The sequence below is a fragment of the Ischnura elegans genome, chromosome 9 (assembly GCF_921293095.1).
Source record: "Ischnura elegans chromosome 9, ioIscEleg1.1, whole genome shotgun sequence".
NCBI lineage: Eukaryota > Metazoa > Arthropoda > Insecta > Odonata > Coenagrionidae > Ischnura > Ischnura elegans.
In genome coordinates this window covers 85,905,270-85,931,598 of record NC_060254.1, presented here as the reverse complement: position 1 = coordinate 85,931,598, position 26,329 = coordinate 85,905,270, and the positions used below count along the sequence as shown (strand labels likewise).

Below are 26,329 nucleotides of genomic sequence, written 5' to 3'. Positions count from 1 at the left end.
AAATGAGTTGCATTTGCCATTACTACATAGAGATGTTGCCCTATGATAGAGGCTAGACCTGGGGTCTCTGAACTATGTCCTGCGGGCCGCATCTGTCAAATAATTTCATCCGGCCTGCCAAACAAATCCCTGAGTGTTAGTTACAATTGGCTCATCTAACATGGAACCAGATTTTAATGAAATTTTGATTAAAAACAACAATATCATTCGTCAAACTAATTTGTCAGCATCGAACTAAAGGCAGGAATCTATAAATGTAGTTTACCCTGATTTTTTCCTACAAGATAATTTTTAAAAATTTCATGTTTATTCTCTAATTTTTGAGTAAATTAAATTACTGGCACTGCTTGTTTGTTTTCTATTTTTTTATTTCTTCAGAAGGCATAAATGTGGGAAATATATAATGTGGCCCTTACATTGTAAAGTTTGGAGACGGCTGGGGTAGACCCTATTGGCATCCGTTCCCCAGTTAAGTTTAACAATGGTGGGCCCAGGGATGGATCACGGTTGATACTCGCCCAGGAAAAACTCTCAAGTGGTATAGCACAAAGAAAGTCGTGGTTGAACATGCAGAGCATTGCTGCACTCAAGCAGCAAGGTAGGCATTTTGTTGCTGTCATGGATGAAGGGCAAAGACTTGGTGCTACTTGACTTTATTTCTCTGACTACTATTACTGCTTGATTTCATTTCACAGAATATCATTCTGGATTTTTCAATAAAATCGCAACAATTGGCAGCTTATTTTTAAAATCCCTGACTATAAAGTTAAGGATTTTAAAAATAAATTGAAAATAAAAATCAGGGAAGTTGAAAATGGAAAGTCTGTATGAACCTTGAGGTTACGTGATTATTAGAGATACGTGAAAATCACACTTTCAATAACAGTTTATCGCATTTTGTAGCGTCTATTTCTTATTTTCATAATGAGGTATATGACGATGAAATGTAGTGAAATACAGATACATATATGACAAATAAATACAGAATATTTTAAATAATTATGTTGTAGAATAATAATAGATTAAGGAATAAGACTGAATAAGTGGCGGAGGTGTAGCTTGCCCGTGCCCACTTGTAGTTCGCGGCCACGTAGAGTTCCAGCCAAATAGCAGCTGGCCAGTCGCTCACATGCTTTAAGCGGTGAGTGTCGGGCGGAGCATTTAAACTGCACTCGGCACAAAATGTACGAATTTGGCCGTCGAAAAGGCAAATTTGCGTAAAAATATGTTAAAGTCCAGTCATCGCATCTATGTCGCATTTATTTGTGCACATCGCATCTATGCCGCATTTATTGCATTTGCGATTTTCACGCATCTCTAGTGATTATTCATAGCTTAGCCATGGTGCTCTTGTCAGCTATCAGCTTCAAATGCAAACATGGAATTAATCAAGAAAGGCCTTAGTACCTGAGCAAATGAGGATAATGTCCACGCATTCCATGTATTACAATGCTTGTGGTAGAGGCAGGCTCAAAAGTTGGCCACCTACATGTCCGTAGTGGAAGTAGCTCCATTTCATTTTTCACTATTTTTCATGTTATGCCACTACATGGAGACACTGATGGCTAATACCATATCCATTAGTCAAGGCAAACTGAATCATAAATGTTGACTATCTGATTGGGGGACGATTAGATTCCATCAGCTACAGTTGTCCCATATTAAATGACATTTTGAAGATTTTGATTGATTTTATTGAAAAATAATATTTATCAATGATCAATTGAAATAACGCATACAATCATAATGCCCTCTTAAACATTTACATGAATAAAAGAGTTTTTGCATTTAACACTTTAATTGATGCAAAATTTCCTTCATCTTGTGTCTCTTTTGAATTCAAAGACAAAATCTGAAAATTAAAGTAGAACTCTCTACAATGCTGGAACAACTTTGTCTTCATCTTCAAAATTATCACTATCAAGGACATACCACAGGAACACATGCGATAGCAATCATACCAAACTTTAATAAGGAACTTCTCTCTTGAGTGTGTGTGTGTGTGGTGAAAATCTTGTTAACTGAATAAATTACATTTTCAAATATGAATTTGTTACAGTACAGGTAATGATCTCTCCAAAACTTTTAAATGGAAATTTAAATAGGTACAAACTTAAGGTAACAAAATTAATTTCTATATCTAAGGTCATGAGAATAAAACTAGTTCCCTGATACAATTAGACAGTACTGCTATCAGCATAAACAAATGGAAAAAACACAATCAGGAAACTTGTTTTCACCCCATAAGAATTTGCACGAATTCATTGCCCATGGTTGCACTAAGAACAAGGAAACATCAACATTAATTTGCAATAGTGTAAAATCTGGATGTTCACAAAACAACTAAAAACATATAAATATCTCTTAACTACAGCATAAATAATAACTTTTATAACAATTTGAATTTAATCAATAAAATCACTTATTTTTATAATTATGTATAATGATTTCCCATCTCACCAAATCATGGCCTGCATGCCACAAGATTTAGCGTTTCAAGCTAAAGTATGCTTCTATGATCACTCGCTGGGGAGCGAACCTTAATTGCAATCTTTTGATATTTAGCATCCAATGAGTGTGTCAATATTGCCCATCAAACAGTAGTATAACAAAACAAAATTGTGGAGTCACAGCCCAAAAATATCAGCATACTTCAATATTAAAATCCCAGTAGTAATACGTAGGAATAAAATTAATTAAAATGTAGACCAAATTTTGGTAATGTAGGTATTACTGACTGATAGGAGCTAAAATGAAAATACTAAATGGTAACTATCAGTTTGGGAAACTCAAGAAGGAAGTACAAGAATATCCAGGGATAGGATTAATTCACTTCTGAAGGTAGGTAGGAACATTGAAAATTAAGGTGCGATGTGCATTGAAATAAGTTTTTCAAATCCAAAGCAAAGTATAAAGGAAAATCAAGACATATGCATAGTTACATGGCTTTTACTCATCATAAGACTCTCTTTAAGGATTCTGGAGTCATGGTTATTATGGTAAGAAAGTTAAAATTCTTAAGTAAAGCAACATTAAATACTCCTTCACATGAAAAGGCAAATTGTTTGAATAACATCTTACATGTACTTATTGCGCCACTAGTAAGTCTTTCATACAACATATGATTACTTCAGAAGAGAAATTATTGGCATGGAATAAATCATTTAAAACAAGGATATCAATATCTAGAAACCTATATAGAGATTGTAGTCTAATATTGTGTGATATTTTTCAATCACTTTTTCTTGATATTTTGAGCCAAAAGATACCCTTGATTTCATCTCCATTTTTCAGCATAATAATTAAAAGTTAAATAGCAGAATCAATGCATTTGTAAGAGTATTTATGAAATCATTCAAACTAGACATTTTTCATAACTACTCCACTGCATTGGAAACCAAGGGGCAACAAGTTTATGAAAATTGATGGTATTTACTCTGGCTATACATTTCTCATCTGACTACTGACGGATTTCATTTGGCATCAGAACCATAGTTAGTATTAATTAGTGCTCTTTGATCAAAATAAAGCCACCATTGTATTCATTTACACAATGTGGGTTCAAATAAGACTGCATCGCAAATATAAACCCTCTTGAGTTGGAATAATTTCCGTAAGCATGAGAAGAAGAGGTGATTTAAGTTGTGACCAAATTCAATGGCCCATTTCCATATTCTTTCTTATCACTCAAGTAAATAATATTAATCCAACTGGCCATATAGTAAGTTAAAAACTGCTCAAAATTCATCTTCATCAAACAACATTATTTCATTTTTCCGGATCAAAGGCAGCCTGAGAAAATTATTTTTTATTAACAACACAACCCTTAAGCAGGGAAGACAAATGTATTTCTGAGATATCAATAATGAAACATTATGTTATTTGAACAAATGGATTATTTGCCAACCATGGAGGCTTTAAACTGTTAATAAATTACGAGCCCTAATGGTTATATTAACTTGTTAATTTAATGAAAATTGTAATACTAATGGCTCACTATATAGCATAAGTGGAATTGTTATAACCCAAATCCTTTCCATTATTAGGGGTTCCCTTAACTTCTCAAAGGTAATGAGTTTTCTTCATAAAACTCAATAAATTATAAGTAGTAATAAATGGACAAGAGGAAGAAAAAAAGGATCTACAAAGTATAGTCTAAATTCACAATTTAATAAAAACTAAAACTGTCAGAAAGTTGTTTTTTAATAATTTGGAATTCATATTTAAAACATAAAATATGTAAGAGAAGACCCAAGATTGACAATTGCCCTCTAATTCTCTTTAAAATACTAGGAAAAACCATAAATGAGAATAAAAGAACATGGGCACTACTTGCAAACATTTCTGCGTAAGTAGATTTGTACTAGTTTTCAGGATATTGAAAATAGCTTCATTTCCTTTTTTCAACAGCCTATGGTAGGTTAAGATATAATGTGAGAATGATAAGGTATACATATAATTTTTTTGAAGGATTAGGTTCAATATTTCCATCATTAGTTTCAAAAAGAGTTTGTAAGCATTGTGATTTAACACTTCAACTAAAATGCAGTATGTTTTAGCAAAATGATACTTAATTCATGACTAAGGATTTATAAAGAAGTTGATATGGAGAGCGGACTAATTGGCAAATGGAAGAGTCCTTAAATTTTATACTCCCCAGTATTTACAATTAGATTTTCGATTTTGGATGAAACAATGGGATCTATGAAGACTTAATTTATAATTGAGGGATGAGAAAGAATGCAAATTCAACTGACTTCTCATGGAAATAATCCTCAAGTAAATTTTTATCAGCTTCACAAAGCAGAAACCTATTTTCTTAGTATTTAGAAAAATCCAGACAAGTTCATGCTATCCATTATTGTGATACCGTTAGTTTTCCCTGAAGATGTATCGAGGACCACAATAAAAATACTACATCTGGGAATTGAACTGTTACTTTTCTACTTAAGTAATTTGATCACTGCATGGCTTATTGCAACATAAGAGAGTTTATTGTGCCATTAGATTCCTAAATATTTATAAAAAACTGGAAGCAAACAGGATAACAATGCACCTCACTAACAGCCATAAGTTATGCCCATGTTGGCACATTTGAAACATCTTTCAAATCAGGCTAACCCCTGATAAATTTACAGTAGTTAGAGCAATGACCAAAATTTTAGTCAAGCACTCAGCAAAATTAATGCTAATCAATTAATAAATCACTTTTTTCCCCCAAAAAAAATCCCCTTATTTCTCTCCAAACAGGATTTCAATAATTTATTATTTTTTATATCATTCATATGTTGCTAGTAACTGCAATTCTAAACTGATTTATTTAATCATTAAATTCTCTACCCTCAATTCCAGAATAATGCCAGAAAACCTCAGGCAATATAAATTTATACAGTATAAAAGGAGCTACTTCTGGTATATTCTACTCTCTCTCTCATATCTTTGACAGTAGATTTTATTTTTGTGCAAACACTACATTTTAATTTTCCAGTAGTGGGATGCCATTTTGGATTGCAATAAAATGAAATGAATGCTTCAGCGAGAGAAAGTAATTCCTTTAAATTGTTGAGAATCGTGCCTGAACACCAAATATTTAATAAATGGTCCCTCACTCAAAACACTCTTTACCATCTGCACCCAGGACGGACAATTAAATTCTCATCATTCAAACTGAAGAGATTTTTCTCTCCCACTCGTTCACCTGCTAGATACATTCGATTTCAAATACATACAAACACTGGCAATGAGCGATTTGAAAAATCAATCCAACAATTAGGTATTTCATATTAAATCGACTTGGATCTCTATAAATCAGAAAGAGGTGGTGTAGGCAACTACTAATTCCACAATTTCACATGGAATTAAAAACAAATACACAATAATGTTAAATTTCTGTTCAAATCAGATTATGAAGTGGTCTTTGAAAAGTTGCTTTTCCTATGATTTTGATGTTCCACAATGCAGCCTTATCATTCACTTCCAATGAACAGTATCAAATGCGTGCCTACATGTGTTAGGTTTTACTTTAACTTTTAAAATGATTAATGGCAAAGATTAAAACATGCCATCACCTCCTAGATATTTTATATTTGTCTTTGTTCCCTCTACATAGGATATATTTTACCTTCATGCTTCACTCATGCAATAAATGAAGTAGAGAATGAAGCATGAACATTTGGTTTATTCCTTTCCTTTGGTGATAGTAGGAGCAATATCTCTGTTGGTTCCTATACAAATAATTGTATCAGAATCTGTTTGCCTGATAGGTCTTCTGTGAGAGACACTCCAACCATCCCCAGTATTTGTCATAAGCTAATGACGAGGCCAGCCAGTTCCTGAGTGATAAACATCATAGACACCCAAATCAACAGCTCTGGATGGAATCTAAGAATTTCTTATGGTTCTCTTTTCATTTAAGTAGCTCCTTTAAAGTAAGTGAAGTTCAGAAAGTTGCCCTAATTAGCGTGCATAGAAAATGTCACCAAAAGTAGTAAACAATCTTCAAAACGATCAATATGACCCAAAGCACATAATACAAAATAAATCACTGATTCTTTGATCATATGATGGAATATAAAATATGTCTCTAATCATAGACAAATGATAAAAATTATACATTATCAACAGCTATCACTAAACATAGCCCTGATATTTTTCCATGACCTAGTACAGGTTATATGAGGAACAAATCTCATCTTAATGGTTATCTAGTCTATGGTATGAAGTATGCAAGTGTAAATGCAATTAACATGGCTCAGGGACAATTCCCCTACATACAAGATAACAGGAGGTATTTAATTCAAAGTATGGTAAAGACAACAACCTACTGTAGCACAATTGCAGCATGACACAACCTTTGCTGGGAGTGAACCATATTGAATGAACCAAAGAGGCGACAAAACATTCAGCTCCTCCCAATTGGACGCACTGTTTTGTTTCACGGGATGAGGGGGACGATGACTTTTTCATCATTGGTCACCAGTCACGGGCCTGCAACCCACCCGCCTCTTACTCTACAACTGTGATGACATCATATTACATCCCTTCGGAGGTGTTGGAAGGTGGTTGTCACCGGGAGAGCACCCTAGCTAGGGAAGGCACCAGCTCGACCTGCAGTGGGCCATAATCCACTAGTTCACCATCCACAGCCAGGTGTCCCCTGGCCGGGGAGCTGCTATCCTTTGGCTCTAGTCGAAATGCTCGCACTGGGATCATCTCAACAAGAGGACACTTGAGGTGTGTGCCAGAGGACAAACCAAGGAGGAACTGCAAGTCAGAAGAAATGGAAGAGGGAACAGATTCATAAGTCATCATTACATGTACTTATTTAAGTCCAGTCCTGGTAAGAAAATTCTTACATTTGACAAATTTTCACGCAGCCAAACCGACACAGATTTGACAACCATACCCAAAGGCAAACATAGGTAATCATTTTTGGAGCGGCCAGGCCCCTTCCCTTATATTCCTTATAAGGGGAATACCAGATGCTTATGACGGGCAGAATCATGGAGAATGAAACCTTAGTAGTAAGTTAATACAATATGTAGCATAATTTATTTCTGCAACAGAAATACAAAAAGAGACTACCCCAATTTTAATTTTGAAACGCTATTTTAAATTATCAGCTGGGTGTGAAATAGAACAAATGCATGAAATTCAACCTAAACTTCTTATGTTTCTAGTTGGAGATTTGGTAACTCATGCACACATTATGTAAACATAGGAGTCAAGAAAGTGATAAGTTTCCCACGTGATGCTATCAAACATAAGAGTATTATCTTTATAATCCATTTTTAATCTAAAAGTTTAGTTAGGGTTGATAAAATAATAATTTTACAACAAATAATAATACCATAGGATAGCCCTGTATCCACCATGTTTCTTTAGAAAGGTCGTCAAAGCTCTGTTGTACAACATCTTTAGCTGTAACGGCCTCACTGTCTTTTTTTGGTAGTGAAGATCATCCAAATTCAAAAAACGTGATGTCACTTCCGGAATATGGGGAAATTTAAGTATATCTGGTACACCCAAAAGCCTTAGGAAATCCCAAAACATTAGCTTTTCTTGAAAAACTTTAAAGACTGGGAAAATAACAAGTGATAGTGAAGTTTAAATTGAAATAAATCGCAAAAGCATAGCATCCAATAAAGGTCCTCATTAACAACCCCAGTACCCATGCTGCCATTAAAGATGTGATACTAATGCAATAATATGACTATTTACATCTCTCAAACTTATAAAATTGAAATGGTGACTTGGAAGCTACTTGGGCTGAAAAATTTGCTTCACTCATTCTCGCACTAGTAGGGGTGTTCTGAAGAGCTGCAAAAAATGAAGCCCGATTCCCCGAGTGGCCTGATGATAATGATTGAACTTGAAAATCCTTGGTCGAGCATAGCCATACTCGGTACATACTGTTTTCCGATTACTCTGCTGGAGTGTGGGCTCCTCAGCCATTTCTCGGTAAAAAATTGGGAATGGGGAATGAATCACCAGCAGCCAACCCATTGTGGCCAAGTATGGATGCCATTTTGGAGGGCTCTAACAGTCATTTGAGGAGTTCACACGCAAAAATACATTAAACTTGATTTTATTGCATACCACCATACATATGCATTGCATTTCTTCACAGAAGGCCATAATTATGTTTTTTCTGTCTCTCTAACAAACTTTGAAGTATGTATAATTAGGCAATTTGCAATTCAAACTGATAAATAGGTAATTGAAGTACAGTGCAACCTCGATAAAACGACACCCCACGGTGCACCAATAAACACTCGCTATAGCGAATTGTCGCTTTACCGGAGGTGGTGCAAATAATAGCCAATATACCTCATATTACTCCTTTATTTTTATTTTATCGCTCAGACGTGTTTGGTGTTTTTTTGGCCATGGTGTGTTCCATCAAATGCTTTCTATTCACGCAATTCACGGACGTGCGGGTATGCTGCCGTCTGCTTTCTGCCGCCCGAGGAACAAAAGAATGATCAAGCATTCGCAAATGCTAATGCCACAATATTTTCACCAAAATTAACTACATATTTATCTAACGACAGTTTACCACATAAATTTGAGACTGAGCACTCCATTAACTTCATTTCTAACAGATCGCTAGCAATTACAGAGATTAAGGAGTCTTAGTGTAAGTTTTTCCGGCGGTGAAACCCTCGCTATGGCGGGAGCCATCACCAAAAGGGCCTCGTAAAAACGAAATTTTTAACATGCTTATAATAGGATCAATTGACGGTGCATCGGCTATCTCTCGTAATAGCGGGGGTCTCGCTATATCCCGTACTCGCTTTAACGAGGTTCCACTGTAATACATAATGACCTTTTTATTGATTTCATATCTTTTCCAACCTTCAGGCAAATTCTATGTGCCATCCGTAGATGTGGCTTGGTTTCAAAGCGCTAAATTTATTAACCTCAACGAAAAAACTTTTTCTCCTTTCCCCTCACCCACAGGGTAGGAGGAAATTAAGGTAAATTCCCCTGGCTCCTTATGATTAATAAAATTTTGTTAAAATTTCTCAGGAAGACCCACCTTGCTTCTCAGTTAACTCATTCAATATTTGTTAACTCTACAGACAAATATTAATGGAAGCCCATAGTTGAGGACTGAATGCATACCTAAACCAAATACAGTAAAACCTCTTTACATGAAAATGAAGGGGACCAAAATTTGGGCAATTTGATGTATGGAGGTTCTACATAGAGGTTTCAGTGATAGGCACAATTTTTTCATATCCTTCGGAAATGAAGGCACTACTGTATTTTAAACCATTATATTTATATGTTTAAACAAACATACATGCATTAGTGAGCATGTATTTATTATTTAATAATTACAGAAAGCGAGCGCTTTCGCATGATTTTTCCCATGATTCAATTGAAAACGATGTGATCTCTCTTAATTCAACAGTCACTTAAAATGATTAGGATAGTTGGATACCTTTTTTCTTATTTACTGTTTGGTATGCCCTCATATGAAACAAAATGGCCACAACTAATGATTAACATGAAAATTACAACATAATAAAGGTGTATACGAAAAAAAAATACAGGTGAAACATTTATCGCTGAAAATGTCATTCCATGTATGTAATCGCGGCTGCATTAATGGTCTCTAGTTGTCTCGGTACGATTCGCGGAGGTAGTTAGGCTGTCTCGGGGGTATCTCCTTGGAATGATAAGAGGAGGTTTTACAAGATAAAAGAGGTTCCCTACAAAGAGGTTTGCCTACAAATTTACACGTAAATCTGACGGGACAGTAGGGGTGGTATGAAGTATGGAGGTTTATGATGTAAAGGGGTTCACTACATAAAGGTTTTACTGTAATAACCTGGAAGTCTTACCTGTAAGAGTTGTGCTCGGGTGATTCCAGCACGAATCACCAAGAGCCAGATGATGCCATCAGCAAGTTTAGAATTTGGAGCGAAGAGCGCATCACCGCTAATGTGTGACTGATATGAAGCATGCACCATCACAAAGTCTCCTGTAAATTCATTCCAAGACATTTTAATCATTTTTTGCACAACACTTAAAATATTGCAAGCTCTAATTTAATTTTAAGGTAAGTTTTTTCCCTAAGCTATGTAAATGTATATCATTAATTTTTGTTACACAGTTGCACACCGTGAGTTATTTGCAAGGAATCTACATTAATTAATTTCATTTGGGAATTCTATTAAGAAAATTTAATTTCAAATAGATATACATATTGCATGGATGGGGTCTTCATCAGGTGCCCAGGCAAAGAAGCCTTTCTTGATCCACTGAACCAACTCCATTTTTAACCTAATTGCCACTAGCAGATGAGAGCACCAAATTTAAGGAATGAATACTCATTCTCAATCTTTGCCTTGCACCTCAGAAAATATGTCAAATACTTCATTATAGACATGCATATTAAAATCAGTATTCATGATGCTATGCCCCAACATACCACCTCAAGAACTATGCACACACAAATATTCCACTTACATACTTTGTATTACAGTGTTTTCTATTCATGCACATTATATGCTATATAATTTTTTTGGGACTCATCACCTCATGCCTCCGAGATTTTCACCTTACGAAATCGTGCACTTAGAATCATTGCATGACATGAAAACCTTATTATGCTCCTTCAAACCCTATTTTTAAGCATAATAATTGACACATGTTTATGCCTAATTGTGATATTCACAATTATGTCACTAGAATTAGGAACAATCCGCATTAACATTCAATTAGGACTACTAGATCAAAGTTAGGCCATAAAGAATTGGGCCTCAGAATTTACCATAAACTTCCTAGACATGTGAAAGCAAATCATTCAATGAGGTCATGTAAAAGGAAGCTAAAAATTCTCCCTCAGGATAAGAATTATTATTCTGTGAAGGTCTATCTATGTGATTGTTCCACCTAAGCATTAATATTCTTATTTCTTTGTGACCATACAACCATTTATTAATTTATGGCATTTTTTCATGATGCATCATATATCTTCTTGTAAGATCATTAGACAAAATATATTATAATTATTGTTATACCTTCAATCACTTTCCAATCTGAAGGCACAGGTTGAGTGAGAGAGGGAAGTCGTGATGCAGGACCATACATGCGAGCTGGAGGGATTGCTGTCCCAACATTATTGCCATCGTACTCCAGTGAGGACACGGAAAGTGATGAGCCCACAGCCGAGAGGTAGCTGGAGGCAGCTGCCGAGTAAAATGTGCTCTTCCGAGATGCCACAGAGTAGAAACTGTCCAGACGTGGTCGCCCTACAACTAAATAAGGCAAGAATTTCAAGGGGTGTTGTCATGGCAGTACAATTAAAAATTTCAGTCAAAGTATTTCAGGCAAGTTAAAAATTTAGATGAACCTATTACCTCGTATTTCTAATTAACCTTGAGTTTGTGAGTGACGCTAGCATATTCCATTTACATAAAACATGTTATCACTAACATTTTTTAACATAGTAGAGCATTATGGCAAAATTTCCTATACGTTGGACTAATTTTTGTTGTGTCACATTTTTCAATTGAATAGAAACGAAAATATGATTTCCTGCAGCTATGATTTCTTAGTTTCCTCGATCATTTAGTTTTTGGAATTGGGTATTTTATGTTTGTGAGACATTCCTAAATGATAGAATGCAGCCATCCTCAAGTACAATTTCTATTTAGACGAGGATTTCTTTCTTCCAGCCATCATCTTCCCAATGAGGTTAGATACTTTTAATTTACCAATGACTAACAAAAACAGAGAGAAATGAACACTCTAATTATTAACTTATTGGAAAGGATCGAGTTTATGTGATGAAGAATAGGACAAGCAAATAAGCAACACTTTTTAGACCCAATTTTATCTCTCCTCCCTCAGTCAAAATTGTAAGGGTTTAGAAAACATATTCTATCAATAAAAATGCTGGTTTTCAATAACAAAAGAGAAGTTAGTAGTGCACCAGAAGTCAAAATATCGACTGCACATGGGATAGGTTAAGGTAGAGCTCACCCCAGATTTATTCATAGGCATGTAAATTTCAGACACACAGGGTACGGGAGCCACTTCCTTCCTCTGGTCCATCTCACACTACAAGGATTTTTTTGAGGGTTTCCAAAGGTTTCACGTGGGATTTGAGCCCAGGCAGGGTTCCCACTCCAACTACATTATAAAATTCACGGTTTTTTCCAGGTTTTCACGGTCTAAATGTCATCAAATTCATGGTTTGTAGATAAGGCATTTTAGGCTGAAATATTGATCACGCAACAATCATCGGCCACACATCAACTAAAAATGTAACAAACACAACAGATGCCTTGAATGCAAACGCAGCAATGACAGTGCTATCTCTCATGACGTCACCTATCGTTAGCAAAATTCATGTCCGGCTAAAAGGATGTGAGTGGGAAAATGGAGAGAGCAGGGTGGCAGGGAAGTGAAGAAGAGCCTGATTTTTTGCCAGGATTGACGTCTTCCAATCGCAGGCTTAAGGTCAACGTGCTGTCATGGCACACGGACCAATTAATAGTTGCGCTTTCGAATACACGTGTGCAGATAAATGCGTGGACATTGCCTGCACGTGAATGACCTTGAAACATGATTGAAATATCGTTTTTCTTTCTTTTAACCCGTCTATTGTTGTTCTACAATCAAGTTTGAGAGATTTTTAAGGTTTTATGACAAAATTCACGGCTATTTCCAGTTTTTTTACGGTAGAAGAAATTCACGGCTTATTCACGGTTTTAAGGTTTTCACGGTTGAGTGGGAACCCTGCCAGGTCCATTTGAGCAGCTCTACCTACCTATGTTCCCCAAATGGGAATTATCTACACAGGTTTTTTGTTTTCGGCATTTGATATAAAAGTGGAGGATCCTGTTTAGAATCTAAGGCTAAGACCTTCTCTCTAAGGTACTTTCACTCCTGATGGTTCAAGGGGATTGCTATAAAAAACATGAATTAATAATTTTCTAGCATTTTCAAACAATTTTAAGGAAGATTTATTTCAAAATTTAAACAAATCAATATCATTCCTACAATGCGCATTTGTTACAGTTGTGACTACATGGAAGTCATGCGCATGCGCATGACTTCCATGTAGTCACAACTGATGAGTATTTCATGGTTCTTTTAATTATGCACTGTTTTTGACATCTTTTGGGGTGCCGTACATGTCTATCGTAATCCACATAGCATAAAATTAACCTTTAACGTACTGAAAAAGCAACATAAGCAGTTGTAGGAAGGTTTACTTAGGCTATTGCATTACATAACTGTTGGTATACTTCGACCAGAATTCACTCTATCCTGAGTAGTTATGCTACGCCGCACACTTAGACGAATAGCGTGTTTCATGTAGGACAGGATACCTAATACTAATGCTTCACAGATTTTGTCCCAGCATGAACACAAAGCTTACCTGAGCCTGATTCACGATATATTAATCATGGTGGGCTATATCATAACTGGGAATATGTTACAGAGCTAAATAAGATAAATTTACAATCTGAAGAAAAATGCTCTTATAGCAAATTTAAGAACATACAGACAAGCAGAGTAGGTTGTTGGATTATAGGTTAAGACATCTGGTGATCTCCCTAATATCCATCCCTCATCTTCAATTTCAATTATCCTCACCACAGAAGCAGCGGGTAGACCCAACTTTGTGAGCTGTTGCTTTTTCTTATCCTATCCCCTTTCATTTCCTCTGCACCAATCATCAGTTACTTATACTTGAACACATTTCAAACGGTACAAGTCAAACCATGAAATTCCTCTCAAAATATAATAGCTGCTCCCCTTTGATATCCAATCATATATCTTCGTTATACTTAAAGAGGTACTCATGACTACATGATTCAAAACAATCACTTTTTGCATGCTGTAAAAATAATTTTTGCCGTCATGGATGCCATCCATTGAGGAAGAAAGTCAAATTAGGGTGCAAAGAGTGCAGATGATTCAATCTGCACATTTTTAAAGGTACATTTCTCCAGTCATTTGAGACAACTTCGGCAGCAGTTTCATATTATTTACATGATTATACTTCAGACACATTATTTATTTGCAAAAAAACTCCAGAAATAAACCAGTAATGTTTAATTTGTAATGTTTCTAATGGCATAATGACCATTATATAAATGCTTTGTCATAATATTAAATTTACATATTCTATCATTAATCAACAGTTTTCTAATTTTTAGGCAAGTACATACAACCATAAAAACCAGTCGAAAATTTTGGACATTCATTAGAATGACAAGTACTCCATATATCACCCCCATCTCATTAATGAGATGTGTTTTAATTGATTCATATTATCTCCAATAAAAAGTGGAAATATGTATACATACCGAAGTACATATCATAAAAATTTTTTTGATCGGACTCAACCTAGAATTAAAAAGTAGAATGCAGTAAGATAATCATGGCTACAAACAGGTTCATGATCCACTTACCCCCATCAGGATCATCAGCAAGGCCATCACCCATTGAGCTGCGACTCGAAACACTCCCAAATCGTTCTCTCATGGACCCACCATTGCCCATATCCTCATGATAGCTACGACTCCGGAACACACCAAGTTTCCTCTCTTCAGTCTCATCTGGGACGTCTAAATCTCGATTACCCCTGGGAGCTGACTGGCTGATGCTCCTGGGGAGTGGGGCAGAGTTCCCTTTGTGGTCCGGGGAGATGATGGGCTGGTGGCCAGGCACCGGGAGATACGACAATCGCCCAGAGTAGGTGCGTAATCCTGTGATAAAACAATCATGGAAATAAATGGGTAAGTGGTAATAAAACTAAGAAAACTTGATCAAAAAATACTTATGATGTAGGGAAATAATAATACATAAAACTGGATTCTAAGACAGATGGGGAAAAATATACTTTACTTATACAGGGTTTCCCATTTATCTTGACCACCCGAAATAATTTTTTGTCCAGATGCAAATTCAAAAATGTGTCAAGCAAATGTTCATTAGCCATCAGGGGGACATTAATCAGCATGATTGCCTTCCTTGTGGCTTTGTTATTTACAAAGATATGAACAGCGGTATGTCTTTTTTTAAATGGCACCCTATATTTTTTATCCGGCAATTAATTTCCTCTCCTATAACTCCTCCTGTTCATATCTTTGTAAATAACAAAGCTACAAGGAAGGCAATCATGCTGATTAATGTCCCCCTAACAGCTAATGAACATTTGCTTGACACATTTTTGAATTTGCATCTGGACAAAAAGTTATTTTGGGTGGTCTAGATAAATGGGACACCCTGTCTGCTACATATAGGAGTTTGGTTGAAATATTCTGAGGAACGTCCAGATTATCCATAACCAATCATAGGCCTATTCCTAAGCTAAGAGAAAGGCCCTTTCCCATGAATTCATCCAGGTAATAGCAATTAATAATTCTGTACTTTAAGATCTACGAAAAAGGCCTAGAACATACTAATACAAGAGATTGGTTGAAATAGATATTACCAACAAAGACCATCAAGACTGTTCATTACCAATCATAAATCATAGTCCTAAGCCAACAGAAAGTTTTTTTCAAAGTAATTCTATCCCACTCACTTTTTATTCCTTTGGCTGAATCAAACATTTGATTTCTTAGTTACTTTATTTTTGGTTGATCAATGTGCACTGTCACATTTTCTTCTTTTCCAGCCAAAAATGTTTCTAGCAAATTTACTTGTACCTATATATTGTCTAGATAGTCATGACACTATGAAAATGATGGAGAAACTAGTCACAGCTGTAAACAACTTCCACCTTCACAAAATTTTTACCAGACCACAATAAAGTGTAAGCCATTAAAATCACTTCCAAGCTATGATTCAACACTTGCACATTCATGCTGATATGCCTATAAATATATTTTATAACTTTGCAGATAAGATGCACAAGTTATTCATTACCAAAATGTAAATTACTAAAAATAAAACACTAAAACAACAAATATTAAAATTATGAGAGTAACTAAACATAAACAACCATCAACAGATAACCTGTATGCACTTATATAAATAGTCAACACCATCAACTGTGAGGCTATGACAAAGATATTTTGGCTTTGGGAAATATATGCTCACCTATCAGTCTTGCAACACTCCAAATTGTGAATCTCTGTCCACCCATAGCCCTCAATCTTTCACTCTCGATATCAATGTCAGCAAGTAACCCCCATCCAACAGACAAGAATGAAAACATTATCTGTAAAAAAAATCAGAAAAAAGAATGTTCACTAATAATGTCACTCTATCACATTTTTTTTTTGAATCATTAAAAAAAATTGCAGCAGTTTGAGAAGTGAATTTTTACTGAGTCACCTACAACTACACTGAAGTGTGATTTTTGTGCAAAATTTGAGCAGACAGACATAAAATTTTATCGCAGTCTAGGCATGTAGAATGCAGGTTTTATATCTCTAAAAAGCAAGTCCAACCTTTTAGGTTAAACTTCATTCAAAACAAATCCTTTATCAAGTCCAAAACAGATACTGCACACAAATGAAGAAGATAGCTACCTACTAAAGATAACAGTCACATAGAGGAGGAATAAGAGGTCAGCTGAGAGTATTACTATTATATACAGCAGGAGAGAATGGAAACTAGCCAGAAGTAATGACCATGTTGATCGATGTGGTCTCACGCATCAGAGTACACTTGGACCAAGTCAATTGATGCAGTCGAAACCAAATTTTTCATTGACATACGAGACTATAGCTAATCAAGGCAACTGTTCCCAATTTCAGGAGAGTGATTAAATAGCCACACACCTCCTATTAATATTTCTTGGCGGTATGATGGCTATGTTTGGTGCATAAGAACAATATTTATCAAACTACATAATTAAATAAAAACCTCAGGTTTATTTTTGTATAGATAAACTAAATATGTATACAAGAAAATGTTATTCCATGAAACAGATTTTATTCATGTAAACTGAAGTATAAAAGAAGGAATCCATCCCCAAATCATAAATGCAATAACACAAATAATTTTACTTACAAAATTTCATCGCCATAGATCTGCACCAATCATAGTCCCTATGACATTAAGTACAAAACTGGAATCTTCTCAACATAGGATTGATAGAAAATATGAGAATTGAGAAAAAGCTTTACCTAGTTAGATATGGAAAATTCCTAGTTTTAAGACTAGAAATGATTAAGGCCTCAAAACTGCATTTATGTACTTCATACCAGGCACAGTATGGACAGTAATGACTGATTTTATGTTACATTCCTAAATATAAGAGTAATGAGTAGATCGATTAGTGCAATCGGAAAGTTCAGCTGTTTATATCTCTTAAGGAATATTTAAGCAGAGTGAAACCCCACTACCCCTCAAAAATAAATTGCCAAAATTTCGAAGTGCAGAGAATACTTAGTGATATCTCAAATTTCATTATTTTTTGATGAAAAATTTCTTGGGATTCCCACTGGGTGTGGTATTGGGTTAATTCTCCCAATGTTTCAATGGCTGACTCTGCCATCGTCTTCATGGGTTTACTCTTATTGATACTTTTTTACGGTACTTATTTACCATAAAAAATACCATTAAGAGTACCATTTAAAAGTAAAAAAATACCACTTAAATAAGTACCGTAAAAGAGTACCATTAAGAGCAAACCCCTGAAGACGATGGCAGACTCAGCCATTGAAATGTTGGGAGAATTAACCCAATACCACACCCAGTGGGAATCCAGAGAAATTTTTCATCAATCTATACACCGGGAAAACCTAAAATTATACATTCATTATTTTCTGCATTTGTTACTTTTCTAGGGTTCTGAAATTCTACTTTTTTGGAGTCCTGAGCAAAAGTATGTCATTCATTTTGCTCTCAAAGACAAAAAGTATGAAAGTATAAAAATAAAAGTTTAAATTTAAAGTATGAAAAATGCTTATTCCATTGAAAAAAAGAGGGAAAATTTAAAAAAAAATGATAAAGCTCCATGAAAATACGGGAGGGCTGGCAGTCATGATAATAATAGCAGTAAACTATGAGAAAAAAATGGAGGAATATATCTAATCTTAACCCTTGCTGCACAAACAAGTTTAAAAGGCATTTACTCAGGTTTCAAACATGACCTATCAACATAAAAATCACTGCACAGAAATGCGTATAAAATATAAATTTGAAAAAGAGAAAAAGCAAGGAAATAAACTCATGGTAAAATTAAGTACCTGTGACTTGGTCTCCACGCGGGCCAAGTCCATAGGCATTGGTTGTCCTTTGACGATGTTCAGGGAAGACAAGAGAACTGGATTTTGGTCGTAAGGCTCCCTTTCATAAAAATTTGAGATGTGTGGAAAGATAAAGAAGCAAAATACACCCATATGAGTTACATCAAAAACTAAACCATATGCTGTAGCATGTTGAAAATGTATGCAACAATGACAAAGGCTAAAGCTGAAATTTAGAAAGAGCAACAGATTGTTTTTTCCTGAATCCTCTGCTTTCCTTGCATGAATAAGCTGGTGATCAATTACAGTAGTTTTTAAATTTATTACATAATTATGTATTACATTTTTCAAATGAATGCAGTTACTTGAAATTTTATTCACTCATGCGATAAAAAAGTGATATAAATTGTAGTGACTATATTCATTTACAATTGCAGTAAGCTCCTAAAATTTGAAAGCTTCGTAATTAATATTAAACCTGTTCCACGGAGCCAGAGGCAGATTCAGCATCAAATTTAGGATTGGTCATGTCCTGGGTCCCAGGAGTATGGAATACCCACTGCGTGAGAGGGGCATTTGTTCAGTAGGGAGAGCAATGCTCCAGTGGCGGCACATGAATATACACATGTTAGCAACTGCACACCCAAAGATGAATGAATTATAAAAGAAAACTATGCATTCCTTTGCAAAGAGAAAGACAAAAATCCTATCCACACAGAGATGGGATATGAAGCTCCAAATGCTACTGCTATCTCCTGGGCGAATTCACCACTCTGCAAGTGTGCGATCACCTGGCATCGCGTCGGCTGCATAATCGGTATAAGCGATCACTTGTGAGTGCTCGGGTAGGACGAGGTAAGCGGGGAGGTATGCCATGATCAATTGGGTACTGGGAGCAGACTCAACAGGACGCGAGTGGGCACGTGCGTATTTGGTGAGTAACTCCTAGGTAGTGTAGTGGTGTAGCTACAACCTACGCTACCTGCGTTCAGGATCCTAGTCCGTCAATGCATTCAGTGCCATTTAGCAGCATTCATTTGAACTTCATAACCTTTTTCATCACCGTATATCTTCTCTAATGCACACCCTCGTTGTGTAACCACCAGCCGCCACTGCATTGCTCTATGATATATACAACGCAAACTTCTCTCACGTTTTAGACTTGTAGCCATACATTTGCATATGCACTCCCTTTACTCCTTACCAAGGATACAGAAACTATTAAATTAATACAAATTTTAAAAACTTGAGGAGGAGGGGGGTTGATGACCCCCGTGAGCCCCCTAAATCGGCCCCTGCACAAAGCAATGGGGTACTGACGATGAACACAATAAGATGAATTCCACTCCTAAGTATTGCTTTTCATATAGGATTACAAATCTTAGTTTTCCCTGTTTTTATTAGGTAAAGAGTATAAAATTTTTCCACAGGGATGGGTTGAGTAAATTCCCATAATTACATCTATTCCACAGCCCATGGGGCCATTATGTTCAAATATAAACAAAAAAACTCTTAAGAAAAATTGTCAAAAAGCAAAATGCCTTGACTTGGTGAATATTTGCTTTGAGCTTTGTAGAGAGTAAACTTTTCATGGATCAAAGGTTAAAAATGTCAAGTATGTGGTCAATTACTTGACTAAATAACATTCAAAATACCTGAGACCAAGTTGTCATGAACACATTTTCAAAAATTCACAACAATTGAAAAATTCTACACTTACTAAATCATTATAATAGGGTAGTTTCCTTCATCAAAGAAAACAAAAGACATTGATTGCGTTTCGTTACCCACCATTAGTGTATTCATTATATACAAATTATTTGGTTTTAGAAATCCCAGTTTAGAAGAATGGCAATGGTGAATTTTAACCAAATTTGAAAAAGTCCACATTGGTGCCCATGCGATGCCACTCCACGTGACGTCACAGGGACCTAGTTTCTATACGAGTAGATAGGAGTTTTACATCCTCTGAGATTACCAAGGCATGCATGAGGCACAGAGCTCAGGGAAACATGGCTTAATAATCACCTATTAAAACTGGCTAAGGTCGGAGAGTTTTCTTCGTTTGATAGGTATTGATAATCCTTATTTAAGCCAAGCGCTACCTGCTAGCAGCCTGCATCGTATCAGCACTCAAAGCCTCGCCCCAAAGTCACCTCACTCGGCGACAGCAGGAACCAGAATGATGTCACACGAAGTTTTCCCAGCACTCATACTTAGCCTTTGCATTTTGACGAGCTTGAAAATTTTCACTTTTCATTTAGTCGCAAAAAATAGATATCGTCACTAAAAAATCTAAAAGCGTGAAATGCATACTCCAGCAGTAATAATCTATCAATTTAGGCAATAAAAAAATAATAGGAAACCACCCTATTAACCATACAACTTCACAATAAGAGTTTAAGCAGAAATATATTCACAACTTATGAATAAAAAATGGGAAGGGAAAGTAAACTGCAAGAATGATTAAAGCAATACTCACCCTGAGTAGTAACAAAGAGACTTAGCAAGGCCATTTCCAGAGCCTCCAGGTACAATAGCCAATGGAATAGAAATAGCTGCTTCCCAGTCAGGACGCTCAAACATTCCATTTAGAACCTGAGTAAGATAAGATATTTTGCATTATTTGAAGCTAAGTTCACAAGGTAACTCTTAAATCATCATAACACAGGAGGGGCAGATTAAAATCATTGTTTTGTGGGGGAGGATGCTTCACTACTTCATATGGTACCAGGGGAGATGCAGTAAGGGTGATCAGATCAAAATTTTCTAAGGCAGGAAATTTAAAGTAAAAAAGCAGGACATATTGTCTAAACACAGACAAAGAAAAAGACCCTGTCTTCATTTGCTACGAAAAATCAAAAAATTTCTTAACCAAATGCATAAATTGTTATTTTGTTTGTTTTTAATCTCTTTTCACACTTCCTTGAAGAAGAAATCGCCATACGTTCTGACCCAAGTATGTCCTATGGTGGTCTAAAGCAATGAAACATACTTGTTATAGACAGATAGATGGAAAACAAAAAATAATAAATGCCCGACAAGTCAGATTCTATTCAAGGAAAGAACCCCATACTAGCAAGTGGCGTAACCAAGTTACTGATGCTAAGAGAAATAGTAGCAAAGCTTTTAAATACTTTAATGAAGTGGTAAACAATGCTTCACAAAATTTCTGATGCAATCATAAGTTATTAGTCCCCCCCCAAAGCCTCTGAGAAATAATTTTTTTTTTTTTTATTGTCTAGTTTTGAAATTTAATAACTGCATCTGCTTGAAGTAGAATTTTTAGTGCCAAAATGTGTAAAATGTATACATTGGCGGATCCAGGGGGGGGGGGGGGAGCACGGGGGCATGTGCCCCCCCCCATACCCTTAAAAATATGCTAGATTTTTAATACGGTCCCTTTATCATTTCGTTCGTTTTTTATGACGAGGTATCCTTGTGCCCCCGCCCTGAACAAAATCCTGGATACGGCCTTGCTTGTGCCCCCCCCAGAAAGAAATCCTGGATCCACCCCTGAATGTATATATCCAGGCATGTTCTTTTTCAAAAATTTTCCCGAAAAAGTTGCCTGGGGGGAGATGGGTCGCCACCCCAGGCCATCCCCCCCCAAAGCATATTCCTAGTTATACCACTGGTAACGGAGGTGAATTCCAAACAAAGAGCAGTGATCCAGTTTTTTTTTTTTTTTTGCAGAGAACCAGGGTATCTCAGATATCCATTGGTGATTGCAGAATGTCTACAGTGATCTGGTAGTGGACAAAAGCACTGTAAGTCATTGGGCAATGCATTTTTCATCATTGCCGCTACGGGGATAATAAAGAAGTTATTGATGCACTACGACGCTGGCTCCAACACTGACCAGTGGAATGGTACCGTGCAGGTCTACAGACCCAACCTTCAAAATGGCCTCAAGTCATAGCATTGAATGGAGACTACGCTGAAAAATGGTGCTGCGTAGCTTAAAGATTGGGGAATAACAAGGTGTATTTGAATGCTGCATAAAACAACCCCTCTTTCAGAAAAAAAATGTGTTACTTTATTTATTGAACTCCACTCGTATATCATCAAGGCAACACCTAGCTTAAAGTGGGTTTCTAAAACTTAGGGAACGATAAACATCTTGTAATAGATAACCTGAATACTGGAATTTCAGTCTCATTCCTGAAGCATGTTTAAAATAATTCCACACTAATATTGGCATTTTTCCTGTCAAATTAACTCCATGCATTGGTGTAGCAAATTGATTATTCTCACCTCAAACAACAAACCATCACCTCCAACAACAACAATTGACGACCACTTGGAGAGGTCTCGTGAGCGCATCAGCTGTCTCGCGTCCCCTGCATGCTTGGTCACATGCAGATCATAGGGCATTTCCGCCTCAGTCAGCACAGGCACAACTCTCTTCATTGATCAACATTGAGAAAATTGAAAATGCAATTAATAATCTTCAGGCTTCAAATATACAGAATACAATCCATCTCATTTCCAATAAAATAAAACGATACATTGCACCACCACAAGTTATTCGGCCCAAAAATTTTTTTGGAGAATGACAAAGGTTCATTGGGATTGGGAGTGTAATTTGGGGAATCCATTTTTGAGGAACTCGCTTAGCCCTTCAGCTGCACAACAATGTTATATATTATGTGTTCTTGGACAAACCTCCAAAAAAGATATTTGTGCATTCAAATCTTTCGTCTTACCCTCTTTACCCAGCCCTGTCAGTACCTTTGACTCCAAACATTTTCATGAGAGAGACAATAAGCAGCCCACCCTTTTAACTCATACTAGTCCCTCCCTCACTCCGTGGGGTCCACTTTCCATTGCTACGAGCTATGACACTTTCTTATAATTACCTTCTAAATACTCTGGGAGCCACACTTTAAGGGAGTAATTAGTAATGCAAAAAAAAAGATCTGATACTTTCCCGGCATATGCTGGTAGTGAAGGCTGTTTGGGTGCTCCACCGGATAATCTCCTACATGGCAGCCATGAAGGAGATTACCTGCTGGAGCACCCGAACAGCCTTCAATTAGTAATGGAGTTCGTCTATGTATCTGAAATATAAAATCTGAAGATTCAATTGTGATGGAGTGCAATTGTTTCTGCATTTCCTGTGCTTCCTCCCACACCATTGACGGATTTAGGGGGGCCCCAGATTCTTAAAAATTAAACAAGATTTTTGTTATGGATATGATTACTTTCGTTTGATTTTGTTCATTGCAATTAATAATTATTAATTATTATTCAAAGCCTCAACCATTTATTATCACATTAAAACGAAGAGAATATTTTGTCCATTAGTTGTTAAATGTTTCTTTAAATCTCAAATACGAGAACACCATTAGTCTGTCAGTCCCTTGTGGTGCCTCCCCCACCCCCAGAAAAAATCTTGGATCCACCCTTGTCCCTTACTATCACACACCACCATTTTCTCATGTTCATCCAAGCATCATATTTCCCTCTGTTACTTTCCTCTCTACTCCATTCACTTTCTTCTTAAGGTACTCCCGTAAGCTTCCTCTTCTCTCTCCCCTTACTTCCCTCATTCTAGTTTAACACTGTATAAATTGAATGCACTACACACCATTTGTACTTTGAAGACGATGTAGTAATATTGAAACCTGGGTGGTAATAAATTTTATGATTCTAGAAAATTGCAACTATTTATTTTAACATCTATGTTTGTTATCAATTCAAATGGAAATTATGCCCGTAAGTCAGAGGTGTCCCTAAGTCAGGGGCGTAGCTAGGAATTAAGGCTGGTGAAGGTTAAGGTGCAACTAATACCGGGGTAAGCCCACCAGGATAAGCGGCAGGTGCGAGATTAGTAAATTGCGGAATTTTAAGATCAATGGTTCAAAATGGTGAGTTTTACGGCTTTCTGAGGGATATTTTATTAATCCTTACACTATTCTATAAGTAACATCAATCAAATTTAGTAAAATGGATTAAACTTAAAAATTTCTCTGAGCTCTGGTGGGGGGTTTTATCCCCCAAAACCCCCCTCACTGCGCCACTGCCCTAAGTCAGCAGTGTACCTTTCAGTCAGTCAGTACCATTAAGTCAGAGGTGTCCGTAAGTCAGAGGTGTCCATGAGCAGAGGTTACACATATCTGTGTGTTTTCAAATAAATGTTCCAGCCACCTTAAGGAAGGCCTTCACCACCACTCTAGAGGAAAGAGAACGCTTCTCCAAAAGCACCCACCCTCTGGAAGATCTCCCGCGCCTTTCCCGGTCCGCTCTTGGGGTTGAGCAGCACCAGAAGCCTCCGGCTGTCGTCCCACCCCTCAGCGTCCAGCCCTCCGCGGCCCAGCGGGCTCCCGTTGGGGCTTCCCTCGGGCCCCCAGCCCATGCGGCCTTCGTTCACATCTGCAATCACACAAACACCGAAACATAAGCACTTCAAATCAATGAAACATCAACTACCAACACTTGAAGCGAATTTATTACAGCCCAGCAATTTTAGAACAATACAAATGAGGATCATGTATCTTTTGGTACTTCCCGTGTGCGTCGTTAATAGAACACTGTGGTGGATCATGTGACTTGAGAATCTTCTATATTATTTCTACTGTATCGATACCTTTTTCTCAACTTATACGCAACCAAACTCTACAAATGAGGTACCAAAATGCACAGAATTTATCAGAGAACATGCGACGGCATACCTTACTTCCTAAATATTGCTATTGTTTCCTAAAATTGGTTTATAAATAATTAAAAAAAACAAAAACCGGTAAATATTCCAGACGTTAACGCGCACAAACTGATACATTTGTTCATTTGCAACAATATCTCGCATTCTTTAAATAACTTGTATCAAAATGCGGCTGATTCCACATTCAAGTCTCCTGTTGATACGTAAGTATGAGTCATCATGTGCGTTTAACAGAGGATATTGTAATTACTTCCAATGTTGTGTTTAAAGAGGTCATCTTACCTCAATTTGTACATGAACATTTCAATTAAATTTGTACATAAGACCCTGCCTTTTTTTCTAATTTTAAAATTAGAAACGCGCCTATCCCTCTGTGGATCTGCATTGCAAAGAGCGGGGGAAGCCCGCTTGTCTTTTAAACTATCATCAATGGCATTTCGTTAACATCCCAACACCCTTCCAAAAACATTACCTGCATTTCTTTATGAAAGATTCAACATTCTCCAGGCGAATAAGTTATGTAAACAGTTCTCGGGTTTCCATCCGAGTTAGATCCTTCATCTCCATCCACGCCGACGTTTCGACGAATGACTTATTCATCGTCATCAGGGCCGTTGATACCGGTTATCGAGTGGCCAGGTGTAAAAAACCCTGCCGGCCTGAAAGTACCTGGCATCTATCGCTTACCATGTGAGTGATAAGAGGTGTACATAGGAGAAACAAGTAGAACTATCGAAAAAAGGATAAAGGAGCATCAGCGGCACCCCCGACTAGGTCAACCTAATAAATAGGCGCGCCGAAAGTTTACCTCCACTCTATGTTAAAAACACGTGAAAAATAGGACTTTTTTTGTTTAATTAAAAGTAATAAAAATTATCACTAGAATTAAAACTTTCGTCACAAATAATTCTAAAAATGCTCATTTTTATTATGGAATGATTTAAATGTAGGAATTATAAAACATAACGCAACCGTAGCAAAAAAC

At 36.5% G+C, this 26,329-nt stretch overlaps 1 protein-coding gene across 1 annotated transcript in view; it reads right to left on the bottom strand.

The window, feature by feature from the left end:
- Window positions 1-1,671: 1,671 nt before the first annotated feature.
- LOC124165884 (sphingosine kinase 2-like) overlaps window positions 1,672-26,329 on the bottom strand; it is a 217,894-nt gene continuing 193,236 nt past the window's right edge. Inside the window, exons 2-10 of the mRNA XM_046543425.1 lie at window positions 24,892-25,055; window positions 22,935-23,084; window positions 21,160-21,275; window positions 18,678-18,777; window positions 16,579-16,699; window positions 14,943-15,239; window positions 11,535-11,771; window positions 10,353-10,492; window positions 1,672-7,263 (exon numbers count right to left, since the gene is read on the bottom strand). Coding sequence (XP_046399381.1) covers window positions 7,066-7,263; window positions 10,353-10,492; window positions 11,535-11,771; window positions 14,943-15,239; window positions 16,579-16,699; window positions 18,678-18,777; window positions 21,160-21,275; window positions 22,935-23,084; window positions 24,892-25,055 — 1,523 coding nt within the window. The 3' untranslated portion in view covers window positions 1,672-7,065. The remainder of the gene's footprint in view (window positions 7,264-10,352; window positions 10,493-11,534; window positions 11,772-14,942; window positions 15,240-16,578; window positions 16,700-18,677; window positions 18,778-21,159; window positions 21,276-22,934; window positions 23,085-24,891; window positions 25,056-26,329) is intronic.